The sequence below is a fragment of the Anoplopoma fimbria genome, chromosome 8 (assembly GCF_027596085.1).
Source record: "Anoplopoma fimbria isolate UVic2021 breed Golden Eagle Sablefish chromosome 8, Afim_UVic_2022, whole genome shotgun sequence".
Classification (NCBI taxonomy): domain Eukaryota; kingdom Metazoa; phylum Chordata; class Actinopteri; order Perciformes; family Anoplopomatidae; genus Anoplopoma; species Anoplopoma fimbria.
The window spans coordinates 16,985,235-17,006,324 of NC_072456.1; the positions used below are offsets into that span (position 1 = coordinate 16,985,235).

Here is a 21,090-nt window from a genome sequence, read left to right on the forward strand (position 1 = left end):
TTGATGTGTGCAGTCAGCCTCAATAGACTCATTACGTAGCTGGTCCTCCAGCAATGTGACGTAATCCTTGATACGTCTTTAAAAAGCTAAATGGTACAGAGTGTTGTTTTTTCCGAACCTGCACGTTAACAGCTGATATTTAATTTTGTTGATGAGTTAACACAAAATAAACATCAATACAGCTTATACTATCTAAAAATGAGAATCCTGCAAACCGCATTAATTCTGCTTTTGATTTAAGGGGGACAGTTGGGTGCAGGGAGAATGACTAGATGGTTTTAAATTGTAAGAAGGACATTGTCTCATCGGCGCGCTCTGACTCAAACCCTGTACTAGAGATAACAACAACCCTTTGAGTGCTCATTAACTCAGATGTGGGTTTGTATTGTAACATGAAGACTTTTATTGCAAATCATATTGATTCGATAAAAGGGACTTGTCAATACCAATTATTCAAAAATAATCAACATCCAGTACATTTCATATGTATGAATACTAGCATGGTCTTGACTGCTTAAGACAAGCAACCAGCATAACTCCACCAATGTGCCACAATAATCAGTATGACTCTGAAAAGCAGTTGATTCAAATAAATCACAAACAAACATAGCCGGCTCGTCTGTAAGAGGTATGTATTTTGAGACCAGGTTTAGGAACCAATGTTTTGGAAAAAAAATGGATCCATTCATAAAAAGTATGAATATCTGTAAAATGGCCACCTTAAAACCACAGGTTAACTTTGACATGCAGCACAACCAAACTCTCTGCACATCGTCAAACACGCAAGTGTGTGAAAACTATGACTACACACTGGCTCTAAAGATCAAAAGGTATCCTATGTTCTCCAAATATACACACATTGATTCTGTTCTATAATACTGTTACTCTCTGTTTCAAAAAGTAAGTTATTTGATTGCAAACATTGTTCTTTTTAATGTACTCGTCTGACAAAAAATCAACAACAGTTATGGCATCTAAATGAACCCGACAACATTATAAACTATGCCATACTGTACCTCATTCAAATAAATGTCACATATCCAGTTTTACATGTTTCAAATGTAATTTTTTATACATTGTTTTCATAAAGGAAGAGAATAAATATACTTCTGACCCATTTTCATTATACCTTAACATTTAAACAAGATCATATGGTGCAGTATTTTCATAATTTGTAAAACAAGCTGATAACAATTTCAGTACAAACAATAAAAAATAAAAATAAATGTTTAGCAGACCTTAAAACAAATCACCACAAAACTTAAAATTAATAACAGTGTTTGTGCTTTAAGTCTTTTAACTGCGATGGCTATTTCTCTATATGTTTGCAGTTACAAGTTCATGTGAAAATACTGTGTGAACTGTTAGTCCCTCGATCGCGGGGCAAAATATAACACAATCCAAATCCAAACAGGACCTGCAAACATGTCAACGTGTACGACAAATACTGCATTTTTTTTTATCAGATGCAACTGGCTTATTTGAAAATACCTGCAGGAGCCATAAGTTGAGAAATTTAGTTTTTACTGAGTATGATCCCTAATTGGAAAGATTAGTCAGCTACTAGTTTATAAACATTCAATAAGCAGTAATATGTCAAACGAATGAGTTGTTTCTTATTGAGAGCGTCTGGAAGTGTCCTTCTAAAAGGAGGTTCATTTAATGTCTATGGTACTATTAAGGCATTACAGTACAGTATCTCTGTTTACACCATGAATTGAAGATACTTGAGGATGAATATGCCATGTCATAAAGCAAACCTTTACAATAACATTGTTTTTTTAGCCTTGATATGGTTGATTTCAGTGAACAAAAAGCCACATTTTCTCCCATTAAACGACCTCATGGTTTAATTTATTCTCTGCTGGACTTTCACTGACCTTGTGGATAGTGATCAGCTGTTTGAATAAAAAAAGGACTTTCATCTTGGAGGAGCTGTTAGCACCGTAGGCCATGTTTGTAGAGATGGGCATGTTCATAAGCTTCATTTTGTATTCTGTTGTACATAATTAACATGAGTAGGACTCATTTCATTATTTGTATCTTTTTTACATCATACGTGTTGGTGTATTTGCCAGAAATCTTAAGTTACATGACCTTTGGCTCTCTGGATGTCCTTAATTTAACTGGTGCAATGGAGAAAGTATATGTACTGTAAAAGATACTGAAATATATTTAAGTATTTAATTATTTCCAAAGAAAAGCAGAGGAATATAGTACCGTGCTGCAGAATGCTTCTTTCCCAGAGACCATTATTTAGGTACCGTGCCAAAAGTTGAAGCCAAAAACTTCAAGTAACCTAGAGTGCCGCTGTGGGTTTTCAGCTAGTTGATGATCAGGAGGTTAACAACAAATTCAGAGGCAAAACGCTCTGCTCAGACGCCCACTGGAGCTGGCTTGTTTCAAAGAACGGCATCTTTAGGAGAAAAGCTCACAACAGTTGAACTTGGGCTCTGCTTTTTTTCTTCTCAGCTATAACAGTTTGTTGTGACATTCACGTATCTGGACTCTTAGGAAGAAAAAATGTGGAGTAAATACTGTAGTATTTATATTTTCAAGAAAAATGTAAACATTGGGCAGCGATGTTCCTCCCTTTATACTGTACAAAGTCATGAACTGTGTTAATGAGAAAAGCTGGTCCCACTTTAAAACAAAAGCCTACACTATATTAAAATATAAAGATACAATACAGTATACTTTGCTACTTTCACGGCTGCCTGATCAAATCTGTTAGGCAGGCATAGTAACTGAAGGACCCATTTCAGAATACAACAAAGCACACCTTCAACACCGTTCATCCATCTAGTGAGTAATCATGACAATACAGGTCCCAAAAAAAACTGTGCCATAATATTCTTTTGATTTTTTTTCAGTTTTTTTGTTTTTTTTTACTATATTTTTTAAGCACATTCCATAATCTGAATTTGTTTTGTTAGGAATCTAAATGTCTTTCCTTTGTTCAACAACCCATAATACATTCAATACAACATTGGTATGTTAATTCTGTGTACTGAGAGACTTGGCACAATAGCTTCTTTTTAGCCAAGTACAAAAATGGATGGAAATGTCAATTTTGCGCCATCGCCTCCCAAAGAGAGAAGCATGAAAGTAACTCATTTGGGAAGTTGGGAGGTTTTGATATGATGGAAGGTGCGGTGGGGCTGGGGAGGGGGTGAGCACTGATTCACAAGGTGGTCGATCAATCAGAAAAGAAGAGAGGAAATAATAATTATAATAATAATAATAATAATAATAATAATAAAAAATCATCATAGTATTTACATGACAGAAATTTCACCAGAAAGCAAAGAAAATAAAGAGAAGAAAAATTTTCCCCACACAAAGTAACGCTGATTATTTTCCCCATCAAGGCTTTTCAACACACTGTACCAGATTGGATTCCAGCCTTCAGCAATGTCAAAAAGGATTCATAAATGCTCTCGACAGTCATTGTATCCGGACTGGCCTCGGCTAGTACACGCTGATGAAGGAGGAGAGAGCCAGGACCAGGTACTGGCAGGCCAGCGGGACGTGTGCGCTTCCTGTGCTCCCATAGGGTGCAGTGTTGGGCGCTGTGGGCGGGAAACAAGAGAAGCTCTGATTAGCTGTGATTGCATTTTCAACATTTAAAGAAAACATTTGAGTAAAAAGTACAATATTATCTCGCTGATATGTAGAGGAGTAGAGGTCTGAAGTAGCATTAAATGAACAACTGAAACGAAGTCCGGTGTTTGATGCTAGTTAAAAAAAGCAAAACAAATTTCTGACCAATAGCAGACCCTCGCTACACGATCACAAACTGTACGATTAGTGTTTTGCATGAAGGGGTGCTGTGCCAGTTCACCCGTACGAAAGTTGGCAGCCACGATGTTGCATGCATTGTTGTGGACACCTATAGATACTTTCCAAGTATGATTTTAGCTTAGCTGCCAGGTGGTCAGCTGTGTGTCTGCCTGGTATATTCTATCAGAGTTTCTGCCAGTGTATTACAACCACTGCATCTGTTAGCAAGTATTAGGTGGAGAGAGTAAAGTGTGAAGTTAGCAGTATCGTTATAGCTATGAATGTAGCAATGCAGAGTGTGTACGGTTTATTTGTCACTGAATATATGCTACAACTCCCAAGCCAAGCTTCTGTGTCTTGCTTTCCACCTGATTGAGGTCAAGCGGGTTAGCCCCAAAGTTAGCGACAACTCAGGCTCAGGCTAACTTAAGAGGTGGTGACTTTTAAGGTGGACCAGCTATTCTCCTGAGAAGACGCTCCTCTGAGTTTTGCTCAGATTTTTTTTTGTTGCATTAATTAACTGCGCATTAATTGGTCAAAATACTTATTGATGGTTAACGGTTAATTAACCCCAGAACTCTGTTACTTCAGATTATAATATTCTAAGACTTTTAAAAGACATGTCTTCTTTTTCTCCTTGTGTCAAAACACTCTCCCTCTTTCATATTAGTGGTACAAAAAGCCATCAGTGGAGAGAGGAGAATAAATGAGGGTGACCAAAGGTCTTTTTCTTCACATTCCTATCTGAGGCGGCTTTGTTTTGGGCTGTTTGTGTTTCTCTGACCAGGAGACAGCCACAGTAATATGAACAGGTATCTCTGGAGAGCTGCGTCAGGCGGACAGAGAGGGTGAGGGCAGCCTTTCATTTGTGGGGGAGACTCTGCCTCCTCAACACGGACACACTCTTTTAGTTTGTAGCTCAATAAAGCATACCTTACAGGTCACAAAACATGCTCTCCCTCAGCACACACACACACACACACACACACACACACACACACACACACACACACACACACACACACACACACACACACACGCATGAACCGGTCACATGCATGTCAGCGCAAGAACACACACACCCTTACTAACACACAGACACAGACACACACACACACCCAGTAAGGCAGTGCAAACAGGCTCTGCTCTGCTCTACCAGGGGAAATCATGTGGTGCACAGCCCATATCAGCAGGGTGCCCCTCTTTACACAGCCACGTAATTAGTTCACAATGTAACTCCTCTGATGTGGACCTCACCTTGCACAAACACACCGAGCAAAGCGAAACAACAAAAAATAACCACACACACATAACTGTGCACACACGGATGCAATCATGAGCATACGGTATAAGTCTTCTTCTCCGTGTATTCCTGAGGTAAGAAGCTACTCTGAGTTACATGCAGAGGATTGTTATCCCACTGTGCTGTTGTTATTTTGTGCCTGGTATTTATTCAATAACGCGGTTGTCATTAGAGTGGCGTACTGTATGGATGTATGCGTGTTAAAATAAATACAATGATACAGAGATTGATCCCGACATAATAGCTTGTGGGAGACAATTTTCACGGGAGATGACAGAAAAAGACAAAAAGACACACACGCCATTATCACCTGACACGGCACCGCTTTTACCTGACATTTTCAAGCATTATGTTGGTGCTGAAGTTGTTTACCTATTAGAGTGAAAACTACAGCTCGGCTGACAGATGGAAAAGGGGGGGGAAAAAAGCGAAAACAACGGTGAATGGAGGAGCACAAATGGGTGCAAATTTTGATGATGTGTGTGTTCGATGCATGGCCGGCCTGCGTGAACTAGGGCCCGCTCTTCTCTCTCCTTGCCTTTGCCTTTCTATCTTTGTCTCCCCTTTTTCACCTCACTCGCTCTCTTTGTATCCCTCCTCTCCCACCCTTTCTCTCTCCTATTCTCTCTCTCTCTCTCTCTTGTCCTATCCAAAGTACAGGATAATGACACAGTTTTCCTGGGCTGTGAGAGCGAGCCGAGAAATGGTAACCATAGCAACAGCTCCTGTCCTGCTCAGCTGGCCCACAGTTGCCGGAGCCTGAGTGCGTTGCATTGTGCTAGCCACGCTAGCAAAAATAATTTAGGTTGAGTGTGTGTGTGTGTGTGCGTGTGCGTGTGTGTGTGTGTGTGTGTGTGTGTGTGTGTGTGTGTGTGTGTTTGTGGTGATGGGTTGGGAATAGGCAGATGTCACTATTTCCCTTCTTCAGTTTCTCATCAGATCAGTGTCAGTGTAGTTTCTGGCTCAGTAAATGCTGCAGTAATCATGTTAATATCTTGTACACAACTGCTTTCCATGCAGCAGTTCAGGGAGCTCAGAAGGTAATTACTGGGTCTCTGCTATGAATTGTTGACTGTGCTGGAGAGCGTAACAATAAACCCCTCAGTACTTCAGGAGGGGAAGTGTTAAGTGAGGTTGGGGGATAGTCTGTGTAACCGGGTTCCTGCCTCCTCACAGTGTTTGATTTTGGGCTTGTTTAATATCTCCCTGTGTCACCGCAAAAAAGCAGCGGCCTCCATTGTTTTGACTGTGTGGGTTGTAACTTGCCATTTTAATTAACTCCCCAACCAGGAACTGCCTGCAACACCATTACTCTGCTTATTAACATGAAGGGAATAGAAAGGGGAAAGAGACGGAGAGAAAGCGAGTGCAAAATAAAGACAGATACGGGGGAGAAGAAGGGGGAATCAAAAGGAACGGAGCCGAGAAAAAAAAAAAAAAAAAAAGACAATGATTGAGAGCGAAGCTGCAGCAGTAGCGGACGGGAGAGAGAGGAAGAGGGGGGAGGCTGACTGAGCTCTGCCTCTTTTTCGGTTTGAATTTAATTGCCATGTACATCAGCACCGAGTCACAATGAAGTACCAGAATCCCAGACAATATATCATAGAGGAACCAACAGTGTCAAGATGCGCAAACGCCAGGAAGACAAGCGGCGCTCCAAAAGGGAGAGGAGTGGAGGAGATAAGTGGAGATGAAAGCGATACGCTTCAATTACTGTTTTGCAACCGAATTGAAATGAAAAACTAAAGCCTCCCCAGCTCTAGCGAGAGTCACATGAAAATAACAATCCCTGGTTCTCTCCTCTGATTCTGGCCTGAAGCCATCAGCTTTAAATAGTGTGCCGACAGTATGAGCCGCTCTCTCTCTCTCGACCTTCTTCCCTACCCCCTTCCCAACCCAAATCTCCATCGACAGCAGTTTTGTCACCCACATATCATATGCACAACAAATGCTAAGGCCCTGAACCTCTGTCACTGTTGACACAGATAATGAATCATACTGAAATATGCAACAGTGACACTCAATGCTGGGTTTGTTTTGAGTACCATCTCGAGTGTTATGCACTGCACCGTAATTCACTGGAACATCATCATTCATTAAATAATAGCGTGAGCTCCTTTCCCTGCCTCTTGTCGATCCTTTAACCGTCGCACACGCTGGGATTGTGAGGTTTGAACTCTACTCAGAGATCTTCAATATTGTGTTTGCTTCTGTTATGTTTAACATACATGTTCCACAACGGAAACCTGGAATTGCAAAGAGAAAGAAGAGTAGAACAGAATCTGCCATGTTTTTTGAGTTGGCTTAAATCTCAGAATCGTTCATTTGTTGTTAAGCTGATGATACATCCCTTGAGTTGCTTGTATCCTGTCACCAGGGGCGCACAGGCGGCAGCCAGCCAGGCAGCATCCCAATCCCCCCCGAGGACAAGGCTTCAGAGATGGGCTCCGAGGCAGGGGTGGGGGTGGGGGAGGGGTTTGGTGTCCTTGACCATCAATCAGTGGCCTTAGGTCCTCCCCCCCAAGCTCCCATGGGAGAGGCCACATGAGACACTCCTGAGCCAGAACTGATCCTGTACACACCATGCTGTAAATCGGGCTAAATCCCTCTACATGCAAGGTTCACAGCAACCACCAAGGGTGTCTTTAACACCGTGCAGCACAAACTAGAAGCATTTTTTTCTTTTTTTCAGTGGAACAGCGCTGGTGTTCGGTAAAGATTATAAATGGAATATCATATGACGCTCATGACATTTGATGAGGGGATGCCGCACCTTCAAAAGGATGTGCTGCGCTTCACCTTCTTTTAAATGCTTGCACACCGACAATGTGCAAGCACTTTATTGAAGGCGATCAAGACATTTTCCATGCTTTACCTCGCTTCAATCCACCGACAGTGAAATACGCTCATCCCCTCATCTTGTACCCTCTTGCCTGTAGCGGCCTGCCATATTGAGTTGCTGCACAATTGACTTGCCGACCCATCAGCTCATTCATCCATCTCTCTCTCTTTATTCCTCCTGTTCTTGTACAAGCAAAATGTTCATCATGGCCAGATATGATGTTCAAAACCCATCACCTCAGTCTCCCGCTATGATCATCACATACTGCTGCTCCACAGAGTCCTCATTCACACGGACCTTGGAGCTCATTAGCCCGACCAATCATTTGCATTAGTGCTAGTAATGAAAAGCCTCCATTAATAAGATGGCCTTCAGAGATCATTTACCCTCCTCCGCCTCCCAGAACTGCCATATCCTCACCCCCAGCCCCTCCCTTCTGCCCTTCTTTGCTCCACATCCTGGTACCTGCCCGTTATCAACACCCAGCAGAATGCTTTTTAGGGCTGGAGCCCAGCCTCTAATAGCTCCTCTCAGCATCCGTATCTAGCTGGAGAGTGAATGCGTTAGGGAGACGGGTCACCTGATAGCCTGCTGAGTGAGCTGGAGGCTCTCGATTGCAGGCAGGCTTTGGCCTTCAGCTTGACTTAATCAACGCCTCTGTGGGATATCTGGACACATAAGAGAGCCCTCAGCACAGTGTGAGCCGGGGGAAGGAATCCCGAAAGAGAAGACATTTCCGAAGTTCTCCACACAGACACTGTTCCTTTTCATTATTGATCGACTTCTCACTTTAACCGTCTCTCTTTCCATCCTCCCTAAACAGAAAGTGCACTACGTGTCTTCCTTTTATTTGAACTGAAAAGTGACGTTATGAGTCTGGCATCCAAAATTCAGAGTGACCTACGACGTATGTTTATTGCACCTTTCAATTCAAGGACATACTTTATGCAGGGAATCAATGAGCTTGCAAATGATGTGCTTTATATGCACGCCTGATGGATGAATCTCCATTTTTCGAATGTTTTATGAATTTTCCCTTGTAGGTTTGGTTTCTTTCCTCTCTTTTCTGAATTTGGAGGGTAAATCCACATCAGCACATTTTGTGAATAAACAAAGAAACGCCGTACAGTGTGGATTGATACTTAAAGCGAGCGTTTTTAATCACAGCATTTCCAAAAGCATAATTACTCCATGACTTTGGCTGCTCCCGCTAAATCTGTTTAATGTTAGAGGCTTAATAAAATGCACAGGGACGCAAACAAATGGAGTCAGCATGTAGCAAATTCATGCAGCCCCACTTTTCCTTTCTCTCCCTCTGTCTCTATAATAATCTCCCTCTCATATTTGGGTCTCTCCCTCCCACTATCTCTAATAACTCCCAATGCCCCCGTCTCTCTCTCTCTCACTTTTTAATGCTTATCAGGGTGTTATTTCTGTGCGAGTCCTGCTGCAGGCCCAAAGATTTTTGCTGAGTCAGCCGCCGCTTAGCTCTGCAGCCCTGTGATGACAGCGACAGTCTGGCCAGTTATTAGAAACGACTTACGACAAAAAACAACGCTACTTGCATCTCCATGAGCTGCTCCATCAATACAGCCCGATAACATCTGATCTCCAACCAGGAGGCTGCCCTCTCTTCCTGCCCTTTTTTCAGTTCCGCCCCTCTCCTTCGCCTGCAGCGTCCTAAAATAGCAATTCACTGCTATGTATGTAGGATTATGATAAGACAGCTCTCTTTTATCAATTTCCATTATGGTGCTGATAACACAGCAGGCCTGAATGTTGAGGGTTAAGTGCATTTTCTTCTCGATGGATAGAAGATAACTTTATCACTGCAGACTGCCTGGTTATCACAGTCCACCTGGGGCTAGTCGAATCTGACTGGAATTTGCTCACGCTGAGCATCTCTGTACAAGCACACAAGCTGCAGCCACAATTTGCTCAGGTGGTCAAACTGCATACATAGCAAATCCATATTTTTTGTTCATATTTACCTACCCTGAGCTGTTAATTGATTTCTCTCAGATCAATTCAGTGGTTTACAGAAATTGTTGGACCAAAAAAGGCCAAATCAATTGCCAAGTGATTAGCATGTGCAGTGGATTATTTCTAGCCGAGGTGCTGCATAACACTCGAGGCTGTGAGGAGAGGAGGCACAATTCAATAAAGGCACACGCCATATGTTTACGTTAATTATTGCTAGCTCAAAGTCTGCTTTAGATGGTGTACGCCCATAGGCTGTGTGAGTGTCACACATGAAATATTCCTTTGTTACGCCAAGACAAAACCTGAGGCAGTGAATGCACTCCAGTCGCTACTCCCCACCTTGTTGCTGACTGCCTGCGGGAGGTTCAGATAAAAGCTATAGTCCTGAAGTGAGCACCATTGATCCAGCAGGGGCATTTTATACAGCGGTTTGAGACAGTACAGGTCAGGCCCTGACCCTTTCTCTCTCTCTCTCTCTCTCTCACACACTCACTCACTCACTCACTCAAACCCACACACACACGCACGCACCACACACACATTGTGAATCTGTTAAGTATTTAACAGGTCTAAGAACTGAATGTGCACATTCAAAACCTTCCGGCAATTCCTGTCACAATATATGCTGCAGCTTCATGGTCATTATAAAACAGAACAAAACAAAACACAAAATGGTGCGTTAATGCTACTTAAATGACCCCTCGAAGCGTGTAGCTCTGGGAGATTGCAGACTGGAATGAGAATGAATCCCTTTTTATACTGAAACCAGAAGACTAATTGTGGTGATGTTAATTAATTCCTAATAGCCTCCGTCTGCAGTCCTGGAGATGTTCTGAACTAAAACGGCTAAAAATTAAGTCACTTATGTCAGAAGCAGTTCATCTGGATGACGTGTCTAAGGCAGAAATCACGAGGGTATTTGACATGTTGACGCTCTTCATCTGACGTCTTTGTCCGTGGGATCACTGAAGATGGAATTGATCATGAGAATCCAGCTTACTGAAGGTATGATTTAAACCATGATGGGTAAGTCTTCTTTATACAGTTTTAAAAACAAAACAAGAAATCAGTTTTGAATTGAGACCGTTTCATAGCCAGTTAAAAGTAACATTGACCTAAACATGTAAGAAGAATTTTAATTATATAGTAATTGTAATTTTAGGTAGTTTAATCTAGACCAAAAAAAAAAAAAAGAGTTAAGTCAAAAAGGGTTGAGGTTTAAGCTTATTATTTGTTTTCTTTAATAAAAAGTAACAAGGAACCATAGCTGTTAGAAAGATGTAGTGGAATAAAAAAAATATTTACCTCTAAAATGTAGTAGTATAGAAGTATTAGCAGAATAGAAATGGCATAGACTCACATAAAATGAAAAACTCAAGTAAATGACACAAGTCACTTCAAATGTTCTTCATGTAACTTTGCTTTGACTAGGCAATACTCTTCTAAGTGTGGCTAAGCTCAGTTGCCCAGGTCGGTCTACTTTTTGCCAAATGCTTCAAAAAAGAGTAGACAAATCACGGTGGTTTGATGCATCACAAAATGCTGCCAAATAGCAACAAAGGGTGCATTTGAAAGTTAAATGTGACGCACACACAGTTTGAGTGTGTTCCAGTTGTGTGCACTCTGTACAATGACAATGACTGGATGTTAGGGTTGTATGAATAAAAGGCTGACAATATCACCTCACACTAAAATGTGTCGGATCCCAAAAAAAGCCCATAACTCTTATCTGTTCCTCCACATAAACCCACCCATCCCAAATCCACTTCAGCCATTTCCTCTGTTGGCTTATCCTCCCTGTCATAGTGACACTATCAATATTTGAAACTTTCATGGTCGCATAAATACCAGAACTGATGATGGTGACACATGCTCTTTCCCTTTGATGTAGGACTTCGCTAGGTGACTGCAGCCTCCCAAGTCTGTAAGTACCACTCTCTCCGCCTTTGTATTCCTGTTTTTCACATGAGGTCAAACATTATTGACTGGAATCACTGAGGGGAATAAGTCTGCGTTTACTGACAAATTGGACCGGTGGATTGACCCCTGGTTCAACTCAGCTGGGTACCAGGAGCGGCAAATATCAATATGTCTGGTAAAGCAGGCTTTACCTTCCAAACGACAGTGGGGCTGCAGTTTACTTTGGCTTCTCAAACTACCATCCTCTCCTCCATAGATAGCCATTTGCTCTTCACTGCGTTTGGTTGTTGTTTCACTTCAGCAGCAAGCTAACTGGGTCTTCTTCTTCATTGAGTTTTAATGGCGGTTGGCAAACCAGTTTATAGGTGCATTAACCCCACCTATTGGACTGGAATGTGGTGAAGGAGATATGTAGAAAAAAACTACAAACGCAATTAAATTATTTTATATTACTGTTGATTTAAAAAGTGATTGGTGTTTGTGAATGACCAACGTAATATTGTGTTTTTCACCAATTGAATCAACACCGCATCACAAGTACGTGCTCGTGCCACTGACAGGCTCAGATTGGTATTTTAATTGTCTGACAACATCATAAAAGAGGACTGTAAAGGGATAAACCTTTTTGTTAAACCAGAAACAGCAGCTATTGCCCTCGACACCAGACTCCATTGACAAAACAGTCGTAAAACACAATTCATTCAAAGACGACAGAGAAAATAAAACTCATCAAAGCTGTCTTGGTGAGTCTTTCCAATGTTCAAACAATCACCAACTTTTGTTTGGTCAGAATAAACCCTAAATTGACAGTAATAAAAATCGATTGCATGCAGGCTTGTAAAATTACCAGAAATTGAAACCCAACATCAATCCCAGGCAGTTGCTTGTAGTTTTCTTGGCTGCCTACAAATTCCTGTGAACAGTAGTGAACCTGCACTTCCTCTGTAATTTACAGTGCTGCTTAGTGATGCAATTCCCACTTGAGTGCACTATTCTGCCTTTGTGGCTGATAACAGAGCGGATGGATTCACATTTCCATACAGTATTAATCATCAAGTTGACTCGCTGCTCTCGTGACAGTGAGCGTGAGTACCGGAAATGTCAGTTCAATTATATTGCATTCATACCATTATTGGCAATTATGGCATAATGTAAAGGGTCACAGAGTAGATATATAATGGAGCTATTTCTATCTGTCTAGAAAATAATGATCAAAGTTCCATCAGGAATTTCAAAAATGTTGTTTTAATAGTAAATAAGACCCAGAATCCAATCACTGGGCTATCTATCATTGTTAAATTATCATGCATGTGTGAGGGATATCCTCAATATATCTTTCAGCAAACTCTCCTATAAAAAGAGAAAACACATTTGTTCTCTACTGATATTTACGGCACCAGTAGTAGTGATGTTTGTGGGATTGACTCAAAATAAACTCCAGTTTATTGCAATGAAGGAACATGTTACGCAGTGCAACAATTTGGCTCATTAATAAGATAAGATAAGATAATCCTTTATTAGTCCCGCAGCGGGGAAATTTGTTTTTTTTAATAGTTTTTGGATGGAGCTCTAAAGGACAGAGGAATAGGATATATGAGGTTTTAGATACACAGACAATACTTTTTGTTTACCGGATTTATTCATCAAAACGTAAAAAAAAATCTTTAGAAAATTGTATATGTTGCAACACATTCCTTGACTGAATACATAAAGCCGATCTCACGAGAAGACATATTGATAGCACGACATTTCCAACATTTCTGTGTGTCAAAGGCAAGAAACCGTTCTTATTGCATACTAAGTAACTTACAAATTATTATTCATATAACAATTGGTGAGAGCTGGATGGAATAAATACATATTAGACGGTTAATTAACCACCCAAGAATATCTTGTGGTGGTTTATGAATCCCTCCTTTTTGTCAGGTTTGGTCAAACAAAGAAAGCAGTGGTTAGTTATCTCATAACCCATAAAAATCAGTCAAATGTCAACAAAAAAAGAAAAGAATCAAATTGAATGGTATATATATATATGTATAAGCAATGCAAATGAACAATCATGGAAGCAGGGAATATCTCTCTGATTCTGATCTGTCCTAGGATTGCTTACTGTTCAAGTGAAAGCCACGTGGGCCCCTTTCCAGTCTTCTTTAGCTGGTTCATGTTGGGACACAGATCTGTGGCTGGAGGCCCACGGGGAGCCACCCACCATCACTAAGATCTACCCATGCTAGATGGTATTAGGAACAACAAATGTAAAGCAAAATGGTCTTATCCTCTCGTCTCCCTTCAAATGCTAATTAACAGTGTCAATGGTGACAGGACTTTGGCTTGCGAGTAGCTCAGCCCATTGATTGAACTCGTTACAGTAATTCAGCAGGAAGGGGGGGCTTGAATAAAAAAAAGAAAAAATGGCCGTTTATCTTTTCAGAGGCTGATAATGCCTTGGTGTATTGTGTCTCTGAGACTATTTTGCCGAAGGCATCTCTCAGCGTGTTCATTGACCTTTCTTCATCATTAGTGAATGTAAAGGGGGTGGATTCTTGTCAAAAGCCTTGAATAACTCATCAGCTGCGAGGCCACGGGAATACTAAAGGGTTAATGTTTTCTTTTCAGGGCCTTCGAGGCTATATCCTTAAGCACTTGCATTTCAATTCCTCGGTTGCATGAGAAGAGCTGAGGAGGAGAGCGGGGAACTGAGATAGCAGTGAGCTTTGCAGGATGCATAAAAATGTTTGTGCATTTGCATGAGTGTGTGCGTGAAGAAGTGTAACATTTACTGTCAGAAACAAGCCTCCAGCCTTCAACCACTGATGCACACATCCATACACACACACACCACTACAACCAGTACTCGGTATGTTAGTGCGTATACAGTAAGTGTGTTTTCATGTGTGTGTGTGAGCATGTACTGCACTCTCCATTAGCCTCTAGGGGAGTGTATCACATATAGCAAAACCGCTCCAACTTGCACTGAGAGCCTTTAGTATTAGCAGAGAGCTGGCCACTCCTGAGCAATGCCAAGGACGCCGAACAGCTCTGAAATCGAACAGATAGAACTAACCTTATTTAACGGCCAGACATCCAAGCCATTTCCCCAAAGAGAATGTCATTTCTGAATGTCATGACCTTTTCTAACCGCGTTTAAAAACCTCCAAGGCCTTAAAGGTGTGGTTTGTCAATAAAAAAGATTTTGAAGACTCGTGAGGAGCCGCAAGGAGCCGTAAACAGAGAGAAAGGCGATGCATATGCTCGGCTTTTAATAGATGGTTTATTGCAGATACTGTCATCTGTTGTTGGGCTGATTGAGAGGTTTTTCTTGAGGCTCCGGACAGTGATTGAAGCTGTGTGTGTGTGTGTGTGTGTGTGTGTGTGTGTGTGTGTGTGTGTGTGTGTGTGTGTGTGTGTGTGTGTGTGTAAGTGTATGCGCTAGATGAACATAAGTGCAAAACCACACAGCTTTAATAGCAAAGAGCTCATTCTGAGAGGGTGAAGGGGCGACACTGAAGACATCAAACTTGACAAAAGTAGTAAGGAACGATTTAAAGAAAAGGCGAGGGGAAGGTGTCTGCGGTGTGATTTGAAAAGACCGTAGACAAAAATTGTGGCTGTGCCATAAGGACAGCACATATGGAACCACATAATCAATATCACACTGCTTTAAAAGGTGACACAAGTGCATGAAGTCAACAGGATTCATTTATAAATCTCTGGGGACAAAAGCTACTAAAGAATACCACCAGTGAGTCCTGCTATCACATTATTTCTCCGGTGTGATCTTGCATGCAAAGTGGAGACTTTGTTGTGCTGTCTGTGTTCTGAGCTGTTGTGATTAAGAGGAGCTGGAATTCTGTTTCAGAAAAAAGCTGGAGGGAATGCAAATCAGTAGTTAATGCAGTCACATCTGTGATGACCGACAGGTATTTCCATGTAAGTGTTATAAGTGGGAGTTAAAGTTCAATCGGTGGAGCGAGCTCAGGTGAGCCCTGTACAAACCGGCTGACTGTACTCTGTTTGACACATTCTGTTATTCAATTCACCTATATGCATTTTTCATATGCATATTATAACTGATCCCAATTGCATTTGGTTGTATGGATAATGCTTTGCTTTAAGTTCTACTATTTAGCATTGTGTAAGTAGTTTACAAAACTATCAGTTTATTACACATGTACACACTAAGTGTTTACTTGTATTTTATTTATCAACAAGTAGGACATCTCCTATGCAGACATATTTATTGGTGATACGTTTGTGTTTTACATTGTTTCATTATCAGTTTTTAAATAATTCTCATCTTATTGGTGCCCATAGTTATAGTTGTGACACATACGGTAATAAATACTTATATCAGCTTACAACTACATTACACTGTTATAAACCTTTTTAGGTGTTGAATATGGCTTATGCATTCTAAACACGAGGACTTAAAGTAAACCTATGCAGTTGTATGGTTTGTATATCAATAATATTTATCACACTAAACCACTGAGGAGGGATTGTTATGTGCTAATTACTGAGACAATATGGATAGGGTTATTTATCATAATTTTATTCTACATTGCAATACAACATAGTTGATGATATGGTCAAATATTAGGTTGTTTTTTTCCAACAGCTGATTTATATATTTTTTCATATACTTTGAAAACTAACAGTAGGATCAAACAACAGATCTGAACAATAAGAACAGCAGCTTAAATGCATCTCCATATTGATATGTATGTATGTTTGATTTAAACAACTGAAATATATCCTTGAATAATAACTTCTGTGGATATTTGGGAGGCAAGGGGTAAGTCAAAGGTTGCTTTGGAGTCAGTAAGCACAGTATCTTTACTCCTCCACTGTCAGTGTCAGTCAGGGTTTGTTTAGAGTAGACAAACTAATTGCTGTGCAATTCCCAACACTTATCATGGAGTGACATAGAAGCACCCCATCCCTCTAAGATTCAAATACATGGGAAGAAGACATGACATGGGTGGGTAGAATTCCTGCGGTTCAAGTATTATCAGGATTTTTGGCAACAAAGACTCAACCCCCGGCACAATAACATGAAAGACCAGTAATCTGTTTGCAGCCGGCTGTCTTATATGAATATATATATATGACAGCACACAACAAGCAGCCCAGGCCTGAAACCCCAAGTCACAAGTGAAGCTTGAAGGAAATGGTTGGAAGTGGTTGGAAATACAAGATGCCTGACAGAAGCTGTGTAATAAATGCTCAGTGTACAAAGTAACATCACAGTCATGTGAAGCAATGTTAACGGAAACAATGACTTCATTTTTTCTTTTGATTTTAAACAGAAATAAAAACTAGAAAAAAGGTCAAACTAATGTCTAACTTGAGGAACGTTACCCGTTCTTGGAAGTTAAATAGTTCACATATATGGACTCAATTTATATACATTCTTTATAGAAAATATTTAGTTTAGAATACATAAGAATATTTTGGCGGTCAAACGAAGAGCTGTTTGCTCAAGGAATGTCATTGCATTAATGTGGATTATTTGGCTGCTCATCTCAAGCTACACCCAGACTGTGAATAGTATTTCAGAGGACATGGGAGTGAACACAGTGAAAGGCAAGCAGTGGAGAGCTCAGGTTGCAGCAGAAAGTGAGCTGAATGACAGTGAGTTGTCTGTGTTAGATGCTGCATTTACTAAGAACAATGACTCTATTGTTTAGCATAGAGTCACTGTGTGCTTAAATTCTGTGATAAACAGGTAATCAGCGCCTCTTCTGATAGCACAAGGCATGTAACCATGGTTACTTTTCAAATCAAACACGGGGACTGGTGTAGCTTCCATAGACATTAAATAAAAAAATGCACAGAAAAAAAAATGCGACTAAAATTTCACTGACAGAAACAACACTACAACTACTAATAATTAAATCACAAACATTTGAAATCTTGTTAAAAGACTCAAATCTTAAAAATGAACCCTGGACCGAGGCTTAGGAACGGCAGGACTTGCACATAATTCCTGCAGGTCTTCAAATATGCAGTCCGGCTGATGTCTTAATGAAAGCTACTGCCTCAGCGCCTTGCCTCTCATGAGCTGAATACAAAACCTGAATGTGATGCAGTGAAGAGCACCCTAACAACCGAGCGAGGCTTGAAGAGTGCATTTACTGTATTTCCAAGGGCAATGACAACATGTCCAAAGCTTTCTCTCCATTACCACTAAAAGTGTTCTCTCTTTTGCCTCAAAATTACACCCATTTAACTCTGCTGAAGAGTGCTCTCAGCAGAGATGAGAGAGAGGGAGGACCTAAACACAGCACAGTGTGAACCCACTGCAATCTACAAGTTGGCCAAAAAGCCATCTTTTCTGATTTACCGCAGCCTCTACTGTAAGTGTGTTGCTTTCTTCAATCATCCTCCTTAATGCACTAACCATTAGAGTCTGTCCAGAAAGAGAATATACCCTGGTGTCTCAATTATAGACCAAGACTGAATCTCTACAGCAGCCATTCGTGGCCATAAAAGGAAATGACTATCCATTTTCTGCTCCAGCTCTCACACAGCAACTGCAGAGTCCTGTCTGTTGTTGGAGCACCAAAATTCATCTTTCCAGCTGAATCGTCTTATTAATCGCCCTGACTGCTGTGGCGAGAGGGCCAATTAAAGTTGGAAAAGATTTGAATTGACAAAAAACACTTTTCTTGTCCCTTTTAGGCTGACTTCCCTTTTGTGGGCTTTTCTTCTTATTTGCCAAACTTTCAACATAAGAGTAGAAATGCAGGTTTTGAAAAAAACAGTTGTAAATACAACATCAAAACTGGAGGAGGATGTCACAGACCTGCAAGCACTAACACAATGCATAATGTGCTTTGATCTTCTGAACATCGTAGATGTGTGAGATTTGGTGATTTGCAAACTCTGAAAAGTTATGCTAGAGAAAAAGAATATAAGTGACAGCGACAGGGATAAAAGCGCCGCCTGGAACGAGAGCTCAAAAAAGAGGTGGGAATAAACACATAAAAGAAAGATTCTTTGGCACAATTTAAAAACTAGAAAGGCTCTGACAGGTCTCAGTTTTAATACCCACCACCAATATTATTCTCACAAATACCGAGAAATATCCATGAAAGATGAGCAAAAAAAAGGGAAGACTGTGAAATAGTTTCCTTGTTCTTCTGAAGACAGTTATTCAGTGTTCTGTGTGCACCGCTGTGTTTCTTCTGCGTGTGCGTGGGACTGACAGCATGACCAGGTTTGCATTTAATGGCCGACACTCCTGAGGAGACGCGAAGTGAGAGAGATAATCAGAGGCAAAGAGGAGAGTGGCACATGTGGGAGCAAGGGAATGATGGAGCTGGAAACAGAGAGGCAGAGGGACTCAGTGAGCGAGATGTTTGGTAAGTAGAATTATCTGCTGAAGGGAGGGGGCAGCACAGCCATTTATATCTGAGACTGACGAACAGGTGAAGAGTAACCCTGAAAACAGGTCTTTGTGGAGACAAACAGCTAATATGGATAACAACATGTTTATATTGTAAATATTAGAGGGAAGAGAGGTAAGTGGGCTTTGTGGGGAGACCAAAATGTTTTTTTGTATACTCAATAAGAGTCTGGAATCATACAGAAATGCTGGGATATAAATCATTACTGCTAAAGCAGTAACAGTCCTCAGAAGAGCAAATTTAAATGCTTTAGCTTATGATGTAAGATGCGGCTTACCCTTATCATCTAAGAGTATCAGTAATTGATGGCTCCGCAAAACACCTAAATATGTTCAATGGCAACATTTTCAACGTAAGATGAGTAAGTTAATTTGTAGTGATTACACTTTGGTAACCCCTGGAGACCGGTTATCGAATTCTAATCAAAATACCAGCCTTTGATGTTAACCAGGAAGTAAGTGAGAACAATCAACAGCATTCTTTCATTTGAGCCCTCAAAAGGCATTACCTGTGGGTAGATTTAACTGTATGTTTACTTATCTATTCTTTATTATTTGCATAACTTTATGATCATGTATTGAATCTTATAGATGTTATTATTTCTAAATGATGTAGCAATATGATGAATATCACGTTTGATGGGTAATCAGTTTAGTAGCACCAAATATGTTGCCTTAAGGATTCTAAGCATATTTTTGTTATAAATACTGTCAGCGTAAGAATATTTGGATTGGTTTATTTGTGTACAACTTAAAGACACACTAAAGTTCATTGTGCATACCAACTACGCCTTCCTGCAGTCGCACTGAATGTTGCCATTAGCTGTAAATTGAGATGTGCAAATCATCAAAAATGATGTTATTCCTACAAATATTGGTCATCTTCTGTTTTGTGTATTGTAGCAATTGCACAATCAATACTAAATTCTGTAGTTTCTGAGGCTTTCATAAAAAGGTTCATTATTTAAAGCCTATCTTAAGTGTTTCACAATTAATTAACCAAAGCAAATAAGGGGGAAGAGACATCACTATGTTTAAAAGCACCCTTCCTAGCACAGTAAAACACAAAATCAATTTCATTGTCGGTATCCCCCACATTTACCTAATCAGTATTAGCACTCTGAATGTGTTTTAGGGCACTGTGATAAAAAGCCCAGGCAGCCACAGCCAAAGACAACCTAACCCGTAACGACTAATATCACACCAATCAGACAAATAGAAAAAAACAACACTTCCCTTGATTCATACTCATTAAAATGAATTACTGAGATAAAACAGAAGATCATATGGCAATCATATTGTATGCTATTGGAAATTTAAATAATGGCTTTCATTTCTTGAAAACATATGCTGTTACAGGAAAACACATTGTGTTGAAATAAGGCATGGGAAGTGTTGATCAAATAAATACATTCTGGAAACATTATGGCACACTCAGGAGCACTTTAAAAGTATAATTAGTGATCTTACTTATTGCTGAACAGTCCTGTATAATGTGGTGCATTATGAGGAGTTTTGTACATGTAGTCACTGGATAATTGTGTTTTCCTATTTACATTACTTTCATTAGAAATATAATATACAGGAGCAAAGGAGGATATGTTTTTATTTCCAGAGTACTGTCAATTTGACTTTGAACCTGTGTACTGTAACAACAGGTTTTCGACCGGAGAAGCTCACAGCTTCTAGTTTCACAAGACAAAAACCCATCTTATATTTACATTGTCCAGGGATCTAGGGGTCAAGTATGATAGATGACATGCCATCTGCTTATCAGGCCCTCCCAGGGATGAACGTTGGAGTTAGTACTTGGAAAAATGAAGGTCAGCATATCACCTCAAAACAAAC

General features: G+C 40.4%; 1 protein-coding gene across 2 annotated transcripts in view; it reads right to left on the reverse strand.

Annotated features, from left to right (window-relative positions):
* Positions 1-441: 441 nt before the first annotated feature.
* negr1 (neuronal growth regulator 1) overlaps positions 442-21,090 on the reverse strand; it is a 131,243-nt gene continuing 110,594 nt past the window's right edge. For both annotated transcript variants that reach the window (XM_054602282.1, XM_054602280.1), the window contains one exon: positions 442-3,572. In XM_054602282.1, the coding sequence (XP_054458257.1) occupies positions 3,472-3,572 (101 nt within the window). In that variant the 3' untranslated portion in view covers positions 442-3,471. The remainder of the gene's footprint in view (positions 3,573-21,090) is intronic.